Below are 20769 nucleotides of genomic sequence, written 5' to 3'. Positions count from 1 at the left end.
AGATGGTCTGTGGGTTCACGGCTCCAAGCTTTTGAACATTCATTGTGTCAGCTGGTTGGCCGGCAAGACCTCATCTCATAGCTTCGACCAATGGCGGCAGCGAGACCGTCCCTCATCCTCAACACCGACCCCCCTAACCTAGCCTAATGCTCCTCATTGTGCTCCCCTCCTCTACTATAGTAGTGTAGTGTAGTGTAGTGTATACTCTCTTCCTCGCAGCCATCGCTTCACACCATCCTGCCTTGTCTAGTTAGTATAACTCGCTTCCCAGCGCCTTCTGGGGCCGCTATAATCGTTCTTCGCTCGCCCCATAGTTACCTATGTATTAGAGGCTCCCCACCGGTCACATGTACATATGTAGTCCTATACACTAGAACGCTGATAACCCCAACCATCGCCTATCTATACTCGAATGTCTGATATAGATCTGGAAGGTCTAGCTGACAGACAGATATCATTTCTGATCGTACAGCAAAGACGGCTAGTGGAAATTGAATCGCAAGCAGAACCAAACCAGACCGCGAAGAGAGATAGATGAGGGGTAATCTTAACTTGACGCTCGACGGAACACATCCGTTCCCGGTCGTCCCTAAGTGCCGGGGATAACAAGGCAATAGGTAAGTCAAACCTCTGTTACGCCATGCGTACATGGCATTGTATTATTATTATACATCCGGTGTTCGTCCAAGGCAGAGAGTATGTCTAGTTTCCTGCTTTCTTATCACCCACCGGCTTCTTCCCCGTGATATTCGTCTAGGTTAAAGAGGTAATTATACTATACATACAAGTAAAATTCGTATCTTACGATTTCTATTTCTCTTCGGTCTGTGTGTATTGATTTCCTTCCCGCCGGTTCCGATTTATTCCTGGTGGTTACTGAGACCTTTGAGTCCAAGCCTCTTTCTATAGTCCACAGCTACCTCTATTGTGGCCTAGTTCTTCTCAGCTGTGGCGCACTTTCGCATAAGCTATATATGATATGCAAGGATTATATTTGGCAGGCCAATCATGGCTTGTTTCGACATGTGTCGGCCGTGATGGAAGCCGGTCAGAGTCTGTGTTCGGCTCGTCTGATCATTGGTCCCAATGCTCAATGACGCTCTCCGGTTCCATCTTATACTTTTCGATGGGTCTTCCGACATATCGTGAAACGTCGACATGTTGATTTGTTTCTTCAGCAAGACTCTCGATGGTCGATGGTCGCTCGTTTGATGCCATGTGAGCTTGTGTGATATCTGTGAGCTCATAATCAACCGGGTCGTCGCAGCTCCCCACACGCCGGGATGACCTTGGTGCATCGGCAATCGTATACGCATCTGTCTTTATCCATGGATCCATGGCTAGATCCGTGATCGCTGCTCTTTTTCTGGTCCTTGTCGTAAACAGATGATCGGCCTCCTGATAGTGGGAATCTGATAGAGCGACTCGTGACAGATGAGAAGAAGCTGGCAGGTTGGTATCCGGTGCCAAGCGGAGCTCATGCAGGTCGACGAATAGGTGAAGCTACATGTAGCTAGACCTTGGCTGCAGCATCGTGCAGGAAGAGAAGTAGACGGCGTAAGGCCTCGTCCTACCTAACCGTTTTAGTCCGTATGACACATGGTCCTCTGACATGAGGGCACCCCTGCGGTGCGCCACAATAGCCCGAGTTTACGAAGGTCGTAGGTCGATCACGTGCCGCTGCTGCCGGGGAAAGGCGCTCGGCGCGCGAAGCGCGCCGAGCGCCTTTCCCCGGCAGCAGCGGCGGACAACCTCGAATCTTAAGCTTTGCTAAAATTCTTTTAAGAAATAAAAGATAAAAAAAAAGGAGCATGTGGGATTCGAACCCAGGCCCTTGTAAAACTTGGATTACTTTACTTTAGGTATGTAATGCGTGGCTACGTGATTGGTGACCGTGGCTAGCCAGGCTATGGCAAAAAAAAAAAAGATACGTATTTCGAGAAAAAGATGAAAGTGGGGATCTGGAAGAGCACGTGAGAATTCGAGGATGCACCCAATAAAAACGCTCGAACGCTGCGCACGGACGAACTTCCTATTTCGAAAAATGGCCAGGCAAAAAGATCGTCTGACAATATCCCTCGTAAACTCGGGCATAGGTAACATCTCACAAACTCTGTGTTTACGTACAGAGAGATACCCGGATCATGTATGCTGAACCCCTTTACACGAGATCCTGTAAATCTTAAGTATACAACTGTGTTCAAGTATGTCCTATGTATCTAATTCCACCGCCGCGAATTAAAAGCGTGTACTACTGGTGTTTGTGTGACGGACAATTCTAGGTACCGTATATAAACTTAAGGGGCAATGTATCTATTCTATATGTAGGCATATAAAATTACTTGTAAGTGAAATTTGCGTCATGGCGACGACAATGGCGCTTAACAGATCACTAGACCAAAATATCAGCTACCTATTTGAGTAAGTCTATTAGGATTAGGAAGTCAGCTTAGCTGATAGAAGAAACGAGACAAGGAGTTCAAAGTCTAGACTAGATATGCAGTTAGCATGCTGAATGAAAGTCCGAGAAATAGAAGAAGCCGCGTGTATACACGGAGAGGAGTGGTGTGGATTCGCATCATATCGGTACCAGCTGTAAGGTTGATGCAGCAATATTGATTGACCGTGATATGGGGTTTCCTAGTAAATGCTCCATGGCATCGCCCTCATAGAGCTAAAACATATACGACGACTATGTTTGTAATCTCGACAAATCCTCTCTACGGGACTACGGGTGATATTATTAAAGTAGACGTTGCCGAAAAAGCCAGTCCCACAAGGTCGGTTCCTACCGCCATGGCGTTTGGCTGCTCGCCGTCTTGGCGCGCCTAATATTGCTGAGGACTGGTCGAATCCGTGGCGGCCTCCGAGATGTGGCGTTCTTTAAGCCAATTAAGATGCCACTGAGTCGACTCCGAAATAGTTGGAGACTGTGATTGGGCTTCTAGAGCTAAAACAAGATGGGGCTAGCTAGTTCTGTTGTTTGATGTTGAAACTGAATCCCTTTCGCTCATCGATGGCCAGTGTTGTTCTACTGCTCAGCTATCGACTACATACTATCAACCACATACTTAATATTAGGTAACTTAGTCAATTACGTTAGTATTCTTGTTAGGTCTAGTTAGTAAAATTCATTCTCTGGGTACGGTCATGCGGAGAGGTAAGTAAGGGCGTGTGAAGCGGGGCAACGATGCATTCGCGATTCCCGGGTGAGGTGGGATTTGGATATGAGTCAACGCCCCCTGGGATGTTGAACAGATACGTACGTCTTGTCTGGCATGTGCTAAAGTGGCAGGGTTCTACCGCGCAGAAGGAAGTTATGAGCAAGTGCTGACGAAATATTACGTGGTTTGGCGGATATGGAGGAAGCTAATAGCAATAATAGCGAGCTACTGTGTGTCTTTGACGCCTGAGAACTACCCTCTCCTTGGAACGGGGAGGATGAACTTGATGTTCCCTTAGGTAGCAATGATTCTAGACAAGCCCCTCGTTTCCACCTTCTAACCACACATCTCCCCTATCTATCGGCGACAGCCTTGCAGCTAGGCAACTGAGAGATTTGTCTATTATTAGTCCTTGTTCGTACGGCGTGCCGTTCAATCAAACAGCGTATGCTGATATGAGGCCATTGGCCACTTAGCTTGTATAGCGACCCAATCAGAACAGCGTTCCATTTAGCTGTACTTGCGCCAGCGACAGAGAATATGGGTTTGACTAGCGCCCTTTCAAACTGAGCAGATGTCTCCAAGAAGAATACTATGCTGACATTTGCATTTTGAAGATGCCGTAAGCCAGGCTTACACGGTTGGGACAGTTGGGACAGTTTACATGTAGACGGACCAATGTTGGTAGCTTAAACCCCATCCTGCATGAGGTTATGCAGGTAAGAAGGAATAACGACAAGACGTCAAGCGAAATATAGTAGCTCGACGCGTATGTCGCTTACATAGTGATAGCGATGGTATCTTTCGCGTTTTAGCGGCAAGCTCATTTCTTATTATGTTGGTTATGTTAATTATCGTATTGTTACTTATGATCATGTCGAGTATGCTAGAAATGGCGGGACGGACAGATGACGGACAGATGCTTCTTTAGCAATGCTGCCTTCGGATAGTCCACCTGCCGACTTATTAGCTATACAAACGTGTAACAAACAGCCGATATACACGACTTCATTCGTGAGAGAAATAACCCTTGTGCCAACTAACCACTTAACCACTTATCTATTCTCATCCCGTATTTCATGATTCTGAAATTCTGCGGCCGCCACCCGCTTTTTCGATTCATCCTTTCTTTTTCAGATAGCAGATTGGTAATTTTCTACCATGTACCTCCACCGAACTGCAGTTGTTAGTAATTAGGTCTGAGACTGGTGAGACTCTGCATTGTCCTCGTGTACACTCGAAACCTATCCAGGGTCGATCAGGATGGTACCCGCGATTGTCCGGACTCTTGCCCCACAGTCAAGCTAAAAAGTTCCGTAAGAGGTAATGTTGCTGGGTGTGTAAATAATTATTTTTTATTTTTTTAAGAAAGAAAGAAAAAAATTACTTAAATTACCCCAGTTCTGAATTTATCATATGTATGGAGGAGGCAGAGCTGAGAAAGGGTGCCTAATATACCGTAGTAGTAGATCAGAAGCGCCGAGAAATATGATCGGAAACTGCGGCTCACGTTTTTCGCTCGGGCAAAAAACCTTGTGCACGGAATATGTCCAACTAATGCTAGATCTAAAGTTTATTTTCTGAAGGGTACATACCTAGGTAAATTATAGTTCACGGTCTTTTCACCTGCTGCACCTTCCATAACGATCAATTAATTGGGAGAGTCCCGGCCTTGAAACATTCGGCCGGGTCAAATCTTCCCGCAACTCCACCGATGCGCCGATGAAGCCGTTTGTATCTTTGTATTCGGGTACTTTAAATGGGCACCTTGAGATGTGTAAAATGTAAAAAAAGGACCCTTTGAAAAAGTGTCTAGCCATGTCCGATAGGTTAGGCACGTTTTACCTACATAGTACGTAGTATACGTAATATATTCATACCTATAATAAGGCACAATCTGTATTATGCCGAGTATGATACCGTATGATATTCCCATTTAGCCCAGATAGCGATCGTATCTAATAAAATAAAAACAGCGAGTGGCACGGCCTGTAAAGCTTAGGTACTTATCTATATGTGACTCTATATGTGACAATTGCAAATTTACTACATAATATATCGATTCCTTTAGTCCTACCAAAAATATGTAGTTACTCTTAATATCCTATTTAAAGTTTACATTGCACCCGACGAATTGGATAAATTGTAACCTCGTGGCTACTTGGTCGTTGGGGGTCCGTCCGACTAGCTTTTAATGCGTGTAAATGTGCCTGCCAGGTTGTTAGTGTTTTTTTAGAATTATTCCTGTCAAGATAGTTCAAACGGGATGCCGGTCAAACTAGCAAGAACTAGCAAGAACGTCAACCTTCATCGGCGACTTAACCTCAAACCTCTCTGAAATGTCTACACAGCTAATCCGTACACACATATATGCGAGGGAATAATGTACATACATGTACAAGATTATCAGGTGTTACTATGTAAAAGATGATGAATTTAATGGTATGCTAATGCGGAGCTTATCCAACTCGGGTAACTTTACTCACCACACACACGCTTCGTGTTACCATGTGTACTTGCTAGGTATGAATCATCCGTAGCGCCCAGTCGGATTGCTGGTTCAATGTTTTATTCCAAAGTCCGAATCACATCATAAACCTGAAGTTTGAAGCTGCACGATGAAATCCAACGGCCGCGGCTGGATTCCCACAGTACCATTTACGCATTCGAACCGTTCTCTTCGGCAGCTCGTGTGTATCATATGTAAGGCTGAGCCTGGTTTCCAATACGAAAAAAAAGGTGCCATAAAAGGCGGCATATTGGCGATCGACTTGGTCATCTCTCAGCTCGTAATGCAAGACGAGAACTGGTCGAGCCTCGTCGGATTGAAGTTTACATGGTATAATGTAAGTTATCATTTTATATAGTTAATCATCGCTATTTTCGCAACAATTATTGCCACACCCGAGACTTTTAGCAACGAACTATACGGTCTCGCTTATTCTTTAGCAACCTATAACTTATCACTACTACTACAACTACTACATGGCCACGGTACATCGTAGCTTTGCAACTGGGCAAGCATCTGCACTCTGCACTCTGCACTCTGCATTCTCATTCGCCTACACCCCCCAGCTACTTACATACATGTATGTAGTTGCCAAGATGCCCAGCTATGTATGTAAGTATGTATGTACATATCATCTACAGGGTCCCCCCCTTGCAAAGCATCCCCCCCGTTGCCCCGTTCATAAACATCCCTGTCCCTTGTCTGCGTCTGGGCTTGCACAACCCCCGGTCATCCTCTCTCTCTCCCCCCCTGTTCCTTCGTAGGGACCCTTGGCTCTGTTCGGCCACTCTTCTCGGCGTTGCTGATTACTGTTCATCATCCATTCGCCATCCGCATAGTCCCCATTGATTTATGGTCGCATTCTGTTACTCTATCGCTGCTTGCTGCGCGTTTTCCGACTAACCTGCTAACTTTATGGACCTTGTCCCGTCTCTATATTCTATCATCTACTGATCCTGGGTCGCGGGGCGCCTTTGGAGATAAACCCGTATCTGGCCCTACACTATCCAGCCAGCACTTGCATACCCGCTCTTGCGTTTGGCTTTAATCCGCATTATACACATGCTCTCTTATGCTATATGCTATACTACCTCGCCTTTCTCCCCTCTCCCATATCCCATATCCCATATCCCATATCCCATAACCGTTGCAACGTACGGGCGCAATACACTTTGAAGCAAGCCTACTCTAGTTCGCAGCCGCACGTCGCGTTGTATTGCACGTACCTGTTATTATTAGCGTTTCCCAAGAAGCAAACGAAACCGAAACTCAACGCCAGCCATCCTGAGAAGCTAAGAGTGCCCAGCTTCAAACGCGAAATAGTCGTCGGCTCTAAGCCTGCTTCTATTTAATCCTTGGACCGAAAAGAGGTAGCCCGGCAGAGGCACGACACCATCTGGGCTTGGCTTCCCGTTGATCCACCCATCCATCTCTTTCGTACAGGTGCCGCCTATCCAGTCGTTATCAGCTTTTGTCTGTACATACTGCTGCCACCCACTGCCACACCACACACCCCAGATTTCTAACTCGCAGCCTGCCCTGTCCGTGCCTATCATTGCAGTTTGCGATAGTCTCAGAGCAGTTCAACAGCATCTGAAACCAGGGAAAAAAAGAAAGAAACATAGCAATATCAATATCGCTATTATTGCAGATACTAAGGACGAGGGTTTTGCGCGTTGGGATTCTAACGCGACTCTTATATCTTTACCTACTTGGCCGACCTTGGAGTCTTTGGACTAAAATAACCCTCGTACCCGAGAGGTCAATCTTTTCCCCTCTCTCCCACCTTGATTAACTACTCCCACTACTACTACCACATACAAAAAGCCTTACGGACTTATGAACGGGGCAACTTTCCCGGAGCGAGAGGCAAATCACAACATCTAAACAGATCGGCACTAGAAATCAGAACTATCCGTTAACTAAGATTACACGGCAAGAAGAGAGAAGAGAAGAGAAGAGGAAAATAAGTAAAAGACATAAGCGAAGAGCATATCGATTTAACATCCATTGTCTTTTAGAAGCGCACAAATCGCAGTTCGTTTGAAGTCGTTTGAAGTTGTCAGAGCCGACCAAGGCCATTTTTACATATTATTCATATTATTCATATCATTCATATCATTCATATTATTCGCCGGCCACATTCCACTCAGTAGTACCGAAGCTAGGTACCTGTACTCCCCGGTTATAAGTACATCATACATGCGCTACATACTGAGCTACATACTGAGCTACATACATACGTACGGGTACACTACATACATAAACTACATCCATGGTATCGACCCCGATACGAAGACTTGAGAAGTCGGGTTTGCGCCAAATCTACCAACCACATGCGCGAGTAATCTGCATCGTCCCCCTCGAAGCAAGCACACTTTGCCATCTTTCCAAGATCTACTACCCTCGCCTTGTTGCGCGCGTCATTCACCCTTCCTCCGCCCTTTTTTTCTAGTCCAACTATATCAAGACACGTCGCTCTGCAGGCACAGCTTTCTCCACGTCTCGTCCGCCGCCTGACGTGCAACATCGCATCGTCGCTCGAATGTATTCCACCCAGCCTAACGGCGCTGAGGGTGCGACCATCAATCCCGCAACTATCAACCCTGCTGCTCTCAATTCTGGTGAGTATGAGTATCCGCGCATTTAATCCAAGCCTCTCCTTTTTTTTTGCCTATCAGCCTTTTTTAATTCTTTTCCTTTTTTGTATCGCCGCGCGCCATCTTTTGCGCGCCGCTGTTTTACTCGAAGCTTGCTTGAGCTTTGAGCTTTGAGCTTTTCAGCTTTTCAGCTTTGAGCTCGTTCCCGTAGCCGCCTTCGTACATATCATATCCTTCTCACCTAGCCACGAATGATCGTCATCGTCATCATTTATCCGTCACTTCACATTCCGCTCTAGCGAGCACGACGCGACTGTGATTTACTTTTAAAACAATCACCGTCGCGATGGCATATACCTGCCTGTCGTTCCGATACCGTTTTCTATTTAATTCAACGGTCGTCTTGTCGTTATCTGATCGCCGATTACTGATCCAAAGCTTCTGATTGCGCAGAATTATTGAATCCAGGGTCCCGAGGTCTCAAGAGAAGTCGTTCTCCGGACTCTTACCACGACGCGCCGTTGTCTGAGATTCCCGGAGATGATGGTAAGCCGCCGTCCCGCTCTTGTGTACCCTATTGATCATGGTTGCCGCTGTGCGCATCGTGCGTTATGTTACATCATGTTGTCGTGCAACGGGCTGCCGCAAGGAGCTACCTGCTAACATTGTTCGCCGTATCGCAGGTGATTCGAAGCAGCCTAGAAAACGCGGCCGACCGATGAAATCGCGAATTTCTGGTGACCTCCCGGAACCACCGAATCAGACTCAAATCCTCCCTCCTCCGCCTCCCGCTCAAATGTCGCAGTCTATACCACCACACACTCCTCAATCTCAGAATGCCCCGCTACCCGGACAGACCGGGGCTTATACTCCGGCTCAAGCATCACCTCCGCCGAAGACTACGCCCACCAAGACCACCTTGAAGGCGCTACCGACCGTGCGCGATCACACCACGGACCAGCTCGGACCTGGTGGCGATGAATACCTGCCGCGCGAAATTGATGATTCTGGCGAGAAGAAGGTTATGCCCAACGGCCAGCTGCTAGGAGGGCGAGAGTATCGATGCCGAACCTTCCTTGTCCCTAATCGCGGTGATAAATTATTTATGCTCGCTACGGAATGCGCAAGAGTTCTAGGGTATAGAGATTCTTATTTGCTCTTCAATAAGAACCGGTCCCTCTTTAAGATCATTGCGAATCAAGTCGAAAAGGACGATCTCGTCACACAGGAGATACTTCCATTCTCGTACAGGTCGAGGCAGATAGCTATAGTCACAGCGCGATCCATGTTTCGCCAGTTCGGGAGCAGAGTTATAGTTAACGGACGGAGAGTACGAGATGATTACTGGGAGCAGAAGGCGAGGAAGCAGGGTTTTACGGAGGCTGACCTTGCGGGAGAGAAGAGACCAGGCGCGTCTAAAGCCAGAGAAGCAGCAGCTGAGGCGAATAGCAGCATGGCGTCCCTTCCAGGAGCCCCTCACGGTGAGATTGTATATGCGAATACTCCCCCATTCGGCGGTGCTCCGCAACCCCTTGTTCAACCAGGTATGATGGGACCGCCAGGAAGCTCGACCAGAATGCCCATGATAACAGTAGGACCAGATCTGAACGATACAAGGACTCGAGACTACAGCAATTTCATCAAAGGTGGCCCTCGACAGGAGATTACCGGCCCGGCCTACCAGGATAGGACGCAGTCCAGTCCCATATCGGAAATAAACCAACAGGCACACCATGCTGCCGAGTTCAATCGAAGCGTCAACCAACAGCGCGATATGCGGACCGACTACATGAACAACTTATGGCGGAGACCTCATGAGCAGCCACCGACTACTCAACCCGTAACGACCGAGCCTTCCCTACCCACGACGCGTCCCGGCCAGTCGCCTCACGCCGCGCCGGCGAGTATGCAGACGTCTGGCATCGTACCGAACCAGAGCCCGCAGATGATGATGACCGCGCCTCCTTACTCGCAACCCATCCACTCTCAGCAGTCGATTAGCCAACCGCCGATGCGGGGAATCCCCCAGCCGTCTTCCCAGAAGCAGTCGAGACCCTCCAACATCCAGCCTGGTGCTTCCGGCAACATGTCTCAAGGGGCCCCGGCATACAACTACGGCTCTTCGAACCAGATGTGGGGGCCTCCCCAAACACCCCAGACGCCTCAGCATTATCAGGGGTATACAACTCAGTCGCAACAGTCGCCTCACCCTCAGCAGTCGCCAGCTCCGCAGCTGCGTCATTCAGGAGGCACTCCCCAGATGCAGCCCAGTACTATGCAGTACCACGGGATGCCAGGGATAGGGCAGAGTTATCCCAACCCGGGCCAAGGCATGTATCCCCCTGAGCAGACACCCAGGCAGTTTATGCCCCAAAACCCTGGGCCTGGACCAGCCGTGACGTCGGCATGGAATACCCCGCAAACTTCAGCTGGCCAGACGTGGTGGGCGAGCCAACCTCAGTGATGACATTCAGACTTTTCAGTTCATAAATCAGAGCCACTCTAAACCCAGTTTTTAGCAACACTGTCACTTACATCTAGGCCGCCTTTCGCGCTCTGTACGTTTATGCGAGGAGGCCTGAAACATAACCACCATTTTTTTTTCAACTTTCACACCTTTGGGATGGTTCTTTGATTTGATGGGGCTATAAACCTGCTTGCACTATTTGGCCTAGCTCGGCAATAGAGGAGTAGGAGAATATTTGGTCGCATTTTTTGGGGGCTTCACCGGATTTACGTTCCTTCGGGCAAGGTTGGAACTGGTAGGCTGTATTGCCCCTGCGCTTCACGCTGCATGATGAGACTTCAGCCAGCCAATCGTTTTGTCAAGTTCGGTTCTCAGACAGCATTTTGCATATACACTTGATACCACCGAGGCTTTGGTCGTTTCTACGCTATCCTCTCATACGCTGTCCTTCATTCGTTTCGGTCAGATGCTTACTTGTTTTGTTTTCTGCGATACCCTTTACACCACAGATGCTCGCAAACCGCTTTGGCTATCAAACTGCGGACTACATGCAATATCATGTTGCTCGCAAGGTGAGATTCGGAGAGGTGGTATACGCTCGCATACTTTGCGGTACAGAGCGTAAACATATGTTAATTTCTCGCCGGGTTTTGTGGCATGATACCATTCTTATACCGGCTCTCCCCGCTGGTTGACTGCTACGAACCTCGGGAAATTAACTATGAGCATACTTTCGATCTCCCTTATGGCAGCTTGGTCATGAATTAGGACTGGCGGCGCCGGGAGCGGCTCGGCTTGGCTGCCAGTACCGTCCTCGGTGCCAGTCGCTGATGGTCATGGCATTGCATAAATGGCGGAGGGGTACATCTTTTTTACGGTCATGGGCTAGGGAGGTTTTTTGCTAATTTTATTTCTACGTTCTCCTTTATTCTTTATTACTTGGCCCTTCGGTATAATGTTATCTTGTCTTTCATGGAGGAAATTGGAAGCAGCGCACGTATCAATCAGTTAGCATTGGAGGAGTTTACTCTATTTCACCACTGTTCTTGAGTAATTTCACTATCGTTCGGGCTTAGGTATCTACACAATACGGGATCGAACGGATTATTCGATCAGGGGCGGTTAGACTCTTGCTCATTGATTGAGTTCGGGTGTGGCTGTCTGTCTATTCCCCATGAATGTTTCTTGTGGGCTTTCGGAGGGTCGAATTTGCATCATAAGGGATACCGGGATTTCTTGTATCGAGCTTAGGTCGTCATCCGGAAGGGAGAGAGCCTACTGCCGATTGTGCTCAGATTTTAGTCTAGGCGGAGTTGCGCGCGGAAGGCAAGGCATCAGAGCGTAACAGGGTAATACAAATAAATATTCGTTGGAATCCGGAATCGTCATTTGACTTTAGATACTTGTGACCGTCTTTTCTGGATCTACGAGAATGTGCTACAAGCGATCGTAGTTGAGCAGTAGCAACAGTCCCTCGTATACCAGATCCGCACTTATTACCACGTATAGACGAGTGGCGGAAGGCCCTTATCCTATCTATCATACGGATGTTAACCGCAATATCCCTTGCGTAGAAGCGCGACGATCACCGGCCAAGTGCCGTATCGAGCTCCAGAACGAGGAAAGAATCCCTTTGGCCATGATAGATAGGTATACAATTACGTGTTGAATCTCATGATGATCGCCAGCTCCAGGCTAGAATCCTACGTAAAAAGGGAGCTGCATAACGCTTCTCGATGCCTTCCGCGGCACACACAATTAATCAGCCGATGGATGGATAGATGGATGGATGGATCGCTCCAGACCGGGCTCTTATATACATGCCTTAGTCGTACATATACGTTACCTTGTGCATACATATATGTGCGTGTTATGTATGTATATGTATGTAGGTACGCTGCCCTAATAAATCATGCTCCACGTCGACGCATGCCATGCCGCATATATGTAGGTCCTAGGTATGTATGTACTTACTTACATAATGCCTACATTACCCATACCACGCCATGCCATGCCATATGTACATACCTCAGGCAACCCCTACCGCAACGTTCCAGACGTTCGGATCCAGCGGGACGGGAACGAGCAGAGCAATAACGCGGCGCGTGGTAAATGTAGGAGTCAGACAGCAGAACGACAGGCAATTCCCACGAGAAGAGCATGTAGGTAGGTAGGGAGGGTTAGGTTAGGTAGGTAGGTAGGCTGGTATGTAAGATGAGGGGGGGTGGGCAGCCAGCCAGCCAGCCAGCCATTGCGTACATAACACATACATTATGCGCATTACATAGCATACCACACCACACACCACACGCCACACGCCATTGAACCAACCGTACGGAGATCTGACTCAGCCCTACATTACCAATGAGAGGGTACCCCGTGCGAGTCCCATGCTTCTGCCGGTATCTTATATACCTACTTCTTATTCAACCTGGCATATATATATGAGGTACATACATACACAAATAAAACTTACTTAACTACTTTATTATTTCCATATCCGCTTACTTACACAACCACAACGCGCCTCCGATTCGACGCGGGGAAGGATGAAAGAGAAGGAGAGAAAGGTTGTCCTATTTGGGGTTGAATTCTGGGCTTATGTGCACTTCGTATGCATATCTGACGGGTTATGAACTGTACTGACTTACATACATTACATACGTACCTAGGTTAGGTACCTAATGTATGCGATATATCCCCAGAGAGCGAACGCGCTCTCTATCCCCGGGTCCGCGATGGGCGGATCGGTATCCCTGCCGTCTGTTGATAAGTTTTATTTTTATTCATTTTTATTTTTTCTCTTTTTTCTTTCTTGCGTGTAAGAATTTACGGTCAGACGCTGCTACGCGCTTGAATTTCCGACGGCTTTTCTACGTCACCTCTATACGGGTACATTATGCATATACGTAATAGGGAAATGCTTTATATAGTGTATATGGAAGTCTAGTTGTCCAAAGGGTAATTCCAAAGTTTGTTCGTTCGGCAGACGGGCCAACTGCGGCGGTAACAGACAGACAGATAGCGACTATGACGATCATTTGGCCCCCGACACCACTATGTATCTCTATGTATGTAGGTATGTATGTAGGTACATACTACCCCCATGCCCTGCTCGCGATCGTTTAACCTAGCTCGATCTACCCTCGGTACACTACGCGCGTGGTGGAGTTTGTTTCTTCGGTTCAAGCACACGTGGGTCGATCGCGTTGTGGTTGGATACCAAGATACGACGGCGGAAGCCCGAGCGTACGGTTTCACCGCCTCTTTTTATTTCTTTCTTTTGTTCTTTTTAGCTCTTTTCTTTCTTCTCTGGTCTAGCAGGGAGATAGGTAGATGGGAGATTTGGGGGCCGTCGAGGCGCAGGGCAAGGGTCTTCTGGGCCGAGATTTTGTTCCCGCTGGTTCGTCGGATATTACGGGAGTACCTAGTGTATGGCTTGCTGGGTCGCTGGGTATGGTTTCTTATTACGATGGAGCTGGACCAAGCCCGGTCGAGCAAATTAGACCCGACACGTGGGAGCCCGGACTATTTAGGCGGACTCGAGAGTTAAATCCTCCGGGTTTTGTATATTTTTGTACGTATATTTCTTATTTCCGTACGAGATAGGTCGGTTGAAATGCTGTGTATGAGCTCCATGTACATATCTCGTATCTCTTAGCCTGTGAGGGGTTAGCCATTCACGGGTTCAAGATGCCGAATACATTAGAAGAGTTAGAAAGGATATGATGTCCTCATCGTTAAATCCTCTACATAGCTGTCCGTGTCCCCGGCTCCTGATATCTCGGTTAATCCTGGTAAGCCTCCCTTTCCCTGCTGCCGGTACTCCATACGAACACCCCCTTTCGACAAATGATACCCTTAAAAGCGGCAATACGGCTGGTATCGCTGCATTATAATCATCGCATATAAGCCAGCCCAGATGCAGATGATATCTGACACAAACGCATCCAGGGCTGCCAGACTGGGTGTCAAGATAAGAGCCGTGGATGTAATGTCAGAGAACAGATAGACCCGGTCAAAATAATCACATGAAAAGCATTGAAGGTATCTGAGCGATTCATCTCGGAAATAAGACAGATTAATTATATAATTCTTAAAGAGGACATAGTGTATACTACATCGTGAACAGAGTTTAGGCACTGTATATCAGCATCTTCATATAGCTATCAAATCTCAACAAATACTCATAACAAAGTCCAAGACCGTGTCTGGCGGGGGCACTGCCGTGATTAATATTTATGCCGATGACAATAATAGTGTGAAGTTTCGTATCTTAGATGGTCCGTCGAGCCTTATTATCACCCTTACACTAGATACTAAAGACATTTGATAAACTCGAACATAGTGCAGGTTAAACTATTGGTTTTCATTAAAGGCACTGTAGTCATTAATCGTTTGCATAAATCGGTTGATAGATTTATTGCCTTAGGAACCTGTGTAACAACATGCCAACTTAAAGCCAATGCAAGTAATAGTTGTATAGACTTATTAATAGTTAACGGAAGTTAAAAACTAGTTTTTTTAACAACCATTAAGCATTAAGCGGAAATTTAAAGTACCGTGCTATGTTATAAAACAGTTTATGTAGTAAGGTAATTACATAAAGTCAAAACTGTTAAAATGAGAATAATTAATAATTGGTAATAATTTAAAAAATGTGTATATATATAAAGTTTAAATAAAGTTTTAATCAAGTATAAAATGTATATTAAAACTTTTTAACATTATATTTAACATTTTACTTATTATTATATAAACAATAATGTTAAAAGATTATTAGTTAAAAAAAAATAATTAATAAAAAATATAAAATAATTATTTTAAAATTTATTAAATAAAAAATATTATAAAATTATATAATTATATGTAAACGAAGTTAATATATTAATAAAAATTTAATTAAATTAAAAAATATGTATTTTAAATTATTTATAAATAAGTTAAGATTTTTTTTTAAAAAAAAAAAAAAAATTAAAGATTTTAAAACTTTAAAAAATTATTAATAATTTTAATTATATTTTAAGTTTTTTATAACTTTTATTATAAATAATTTTTTATTATTTTAAAAAGATTTAATATTTTAAAATGGTATATATATTTTAAATTATTATTTATTTTATTTTATATTAAAATTTTAAATTAAAATTTAATAAAATTTAAAAAAAACTTTTTATTATTTTTTTTTATTAATAATTTCTTTTTTATTTTAATTATTTTTTTTTATTATTATTATTTATTGGAAAAAAAATTAAATTAAGGTATTTTTTTATATTAAACTTTATATTTTTAAAAGTTATTTTTTTTTTTATTTAATTAAAAAAAAAGTTTATAAAAAAATTTAAAAATTTTATATTTTATAAACGTATAATTAAATTAACTTTTAATTAAAATTTTTTTAAAAAATATTTTCGAAGTAAATATTAAAAATGTTTTTTAATTTAATTTAATATTTTAAAACTATTTTTAATTTAAACCGATAATATAGATTTAATATATTTTAATAATAATTATATTTTTATTTTATATAAATTATAAAATTATAAAATAATTATATAAAATATATTTAAAATTGGTATTATTAATTTTGTTATTATTAATTTATTTAATTGGTTAATTTAATTATATAAATAAATAAAAAAAATTTATAAGTTTTTTTAATCTTTTATACGTTTAATAAATAAAGATTATAAAAATAATTAAAATTAATTTAATTAATAATATTAAACTTTATAAATAATATATAATATTATAATATAAATATATTAAGTTAATATAACAGCTTTAACTAAATAAATTATTTAATTTAAATAATAAATTAAGTAATTTAATTTAATATTTTTTTAAAAGGTTTAAAAAATAATTATATATTTTTTTAATAATAATAAAATATGATAAATAACAATTATTAAATTAAAAAATATTGTTTAAAAATAATACGAAGTTTTTTTAAACTTTTAAATTTAATAAAAGTTTTAAAAAAATTTATTAAAAAAGGTAATAATTTAAATTATTTAAAAAAAAAATTAAATTAATAATTTTTTAATTTAAAAATATATTAACCCGATATATATAAATAAACGTTTTTGGAAATAATTAAAAAAATTTTAAACTTATATAAAAGTTATATTAGTTAAATTTATTTTAAAATTAATAATTAATTAATTTATTTTTATAAATTTAATTTTATAAAATATTAAAAAAAAAATAATATTAAAGTTTTTTTTTAATTAATTTTTTTAAAATTATTAATTAATAATAATAAAGATATTTTTGTTTAAATATTTTAATTTAAAAGTTAAAATTAAAGATATTTTATTAATATAAACGTTATAAAACGTTTAAGTTAAATAAATTTTAAAAAATATTTATATTTAATTTAAAAAAGTATATATTAGATTTTTTATTATATTAAAAAGAAATAAACAAGAATTAAAGTTATTTTATATATCGGTAAAAGTTTTAAAAAAAAACTTAAAAAACTTTAATAATAACGATAATAATTAAAAATTATAAAGTTTATTTTAAAAATTATTTTATAAACTTTTGTTTTTAAAACTTAATAAACTTAAATAAAATTCGGAATTTTAATATATAAATAATATTAAAAAATAATTATTATAAACGTTAAAAAAGTTTATTAAATTTATTTTTATAATTATTAATTTAATATATTTAAATAAATTATTTATATATAATAATAAAGATTTTATTAAGTTTTAAATTTAATAAATAAAAATTAAATTATATTTGGAAATTTATATAAAAAGTTTTTATAAAAATTACGTTTATATTAATTAAATAAAATCATTATTTATAAATAAAGTTTAATTATAACATTAATAATATTTTAATTAAATTAAACGGTTTTACTTTATAAATTAATAAATTAATTATATATTAATTTTATAAAAATAATTTAAAAACCTTTTAAAAAAATATAAAAGTTTAAAAAAAATATATAAATTTAAATATATAAAAAATGTAATTTAATATATTATTAAATTTTTAAATTTTAATAAAATTATTTAATAGTTTAAAATTACCTTTTAAAATTATATTACCAAAACTTTTTTTAATAAAATTATTAAATTAATATATTTTAAATAAGGTAAAATTTTAAATAATAATAAAAAATTTTTTATTATAATTTAAAAAGCCAATTAAATTTATAAAAATATATTAATTAATTTAAGATTTTTAATAATAAAAAAAAAGTTTATTTTAATAACGGAATATTTAAAGTTAAATTAATAAAATTGTGGTAAAAAAACTTATTTTAATTTAAATTAAAATTAATTTTTAAAAAGTAAAAATTGGTTTAAATTTATTAATAAATTAAAGTTTAATTTTAAAAATAATTAATAAGTTTTAAATAAAAAAACTTTTTAAAAAATTAATTAAATAAATATTAATTAATATAAAAAAAATAAAAAAAATATATTAATAATATAAATGTAATATTTATAATATTTTTATTTATTTTATTAAAAAAAATATTAATAATAAAAAATTATTAATATCTTTAAATTATAAAGTTTTTTTAATTAAATAAAAATATAATAATAATAAATTGTTGGATTAATTGAATTTAGTTGAATTATATGTAATTACGTCATACGAGAAAAGAGGGGAAAAGAGAAAAGTTGCCAGTGATGGGATATCATTACGTAAGGATAGTCACGTGGTGACACGTGACTATTCCCCACACAAAAGGGAATTCTTTCTAGGTAGCACCCACACACACAATTCGTAATCATTACAACATCAATCAATCAGTACAACAACAGTCATCGTGATAGCCTCGTTTCGTATTTGTATTTCATCTCCTTTCTATTCCTTTCCTATTCGTTACGTTATTCCTTTCTATTACCTAATCCGTACGGATACCTTGTCTTACCTACATTGATCAATGGTTGGTTGAAAGACAAGACCATAGATCAACAAGGTTAAAAAGAATCATAAAAAGAAGCGCTAGACGTTCTTTTTTTTCCTTTTAACGAGAAAAGATAGTGGCCTAAATGGCCACTATGCTACCTTAGGATCTCGGAGCTTTTAAATAAGTTAAAGGATCTGCGTTCCATCACGCAAATTTTACAGCACCCTCGCTATATTCACAACCACCCAACATGGCCTTAATATGGGACAAATATATCGACGATAATATCTCAGGCATCGACCTAACCATCGACCTTGACAACTCCGAACTAGACAAAGCAACAGCAGAGCAAATCAATACGTATTGTGCGGAAAGCTTTGCGTACTATTTCGAGTACTACGACGACAAATGCGACGAGGACGCATGGGACAATTTTAAACAATTTTTTGCGGAATGGCAAGTAAGGCACTTTTAAAAGGCAAACCGTTTGCTCCAGTCACTAATGGCGGACTATTTCCTATATTACGGAGTGTATTCTAACGAAAAGGAGACTACCTTAAAGAGACTAGAAACAATCGCCAACGCTAAAAAATTCCCGGAATTCCCACCCAAGCCTATCCCATAGCCAACAACAATACCGAAACCGATCCCATAAACAATTCCGTTAAGGCCTGATAAGCTTGTTACGTATACCTGACCGATGAGATTACCACAAGGCATTGCCGACCATGTTAAGGTATATTATAACGACAACGAATACAAGTACGAGGATGAAAGGTATGACCTGAAGGATGGCATACCGGACAAAGAGATTAAGACCGTTAAAGATCTTCATTATAAGACTGGAATCGGGTGATTGTATCGAATCCACCACAATATACGATTGTCTCTGATTAGCCCCAGCCGACAATCCTCACGATTCGACAAAATGACCTCGTCCCCAGCCAGACGATTCGACCGAAAATAGCCTCGTCCCCAGCCAGACGATTCACGATACGAAAATAACCTCGTCCCCAGCCAGACGACCCTTACTTCGACCGCTATTCAGCCTAGCCCAGCCTGCCCGAGCTAGCCCGAGACTATTACATGCTATTACGATAGATTGATACCTATTGACAATTACGTCATAGTATAAAAGAGACGGATTAAAGGCAAAAGAAGAGAAGAAATTGTCAGTGTTGGATTAGTTGAATTGTATGTAATTACGTCATACGAGAAAAGGAGGGAAAAGAGAAAAGTTGCCAGTGTAGGCATGTCAATTAGTCATGCCATTACGTAAGGATAGTCACGTGGCAACACGTGACTAATCCCTACACAAAAGGCAATTCTTTCTAGGTAGCACCCACACACACAATTCGTAATCAATACAACATCAATCAATCAAGACAACAACAGTCATCGTGATAGCCTCATTTCGTATTGTCTTTCCTTCCCTCTCCTATTTCGTTACGTTATTCCTTTCTATTACCTAATCCGTACAAATACCTTGTTTTACCTACATAAATAATTAACTTTTTTATTTACAAAAAAAGTTAAAATAAATGTAATAATAAAAAAAATTAATTAATTTTACTTTATTATTAAAATTAATAATAATAATTTGGATTTTTAAAAGTTTTTTATATTATATTTTATAAAATGTTAAAATAAAAATAAAATACTTATTTATACCGGTTTATTGTAGGCATGTCAATTAGTCATGCCATTACGTAAGGATAGTCACGTGGCAACACGTGACTAATCCCCACACAAAAGGCAATTCTTTCTAGGTAGCACCCACACACACAATTCGTAATCATTACAACATCAATCCAATCAGTACAACAACAGTCATCGTGATAGCCTCATTTCGTATTGTCTATTCCTTTCCTTTCCTATCGTCACGTTATTCCTTCCTATTACCTAATCCGTACGGATACCCAGTCATACCTACATTGATCAATGGTTGGTAGAAAGACAAGACCATAGATCAACAAGGGCAAGAAGCGCAAGACGTTTCTTGACGAGAAGAGATAGTGGCACTGGCGGCCACTATGCTACCTTAAAGGTATTCGGGGTTTAACTTGTAAGCCCACAATACCTGCGTTCCATCACGCATTTTACAGCAACCTCGCTGTATTCACAATCACGCAAAAATTTTCACACCCAAC

General features: G+C 40.4%; 2 protein-coding genes across 2 annotated transcripts; one reads left to right on the top strand and one right to left on the bottom strand.

Moving 5' to 3' along the window:
* Positions 1-1074: 1074 nt before the first annotated feature.
* On the bottom strand, positions 1075-1614 carry F4817DRAFT_311729 (uncharacterized protein; the record flags this gene model as incomplete). Its single annotated transcript, XM_049300033.1, has 2 exons — positions 1075-1424; positions 1575-1614. The coding sequence occupies 2 exons, from the start codon at positions 1612-1614 to the stop codon at positions 1075-1077; spliced, it is 390 nt and encodes a 129-aa protein (XP_049163204.1).
* A 6604-nt stretch (positions 1615-8218) lies between these two features.
* F4817DRAFT_355985 (uncharacterized protein) lies at positions 8219-10737 on the top strand (the record flags this gene model as incomplete). Its single annotated transcript, XM_049305727.1, has 3 exons — positions 8219-8297; positions 8727-8819; positions 8957-10737. 3 exons carry the CDS (start codon positions 8219-8221, stop codon positions 10735-10737), a joined length of 1953 nt encoding a protein of 650 aa, XP_049163203.1.
* Positions 10738-20769: the final 10032 nt, after the last annotated feature.

This window comes from Daldinia loculata (genome assembly GCF_022478755.1).
Source record: "Daldinia loculata strain CBS 113971 unplaced genomic scaffold F4817scaffold_3, whole genome shotgun sequence".
NCBI classification, from domain to species: domain Eukaryota; kingdom Fungi; phylum Ascomycota; class Sordariomycetes; order Xylariales; family Hypoxylaceae; genus Daldinia; species Daldinia loculata.
The sequence above is the reverse complement of the archived record's forward strand: the minus strand, read 5'-3'. Positions and strand labels throughout refer to the sequence as shown.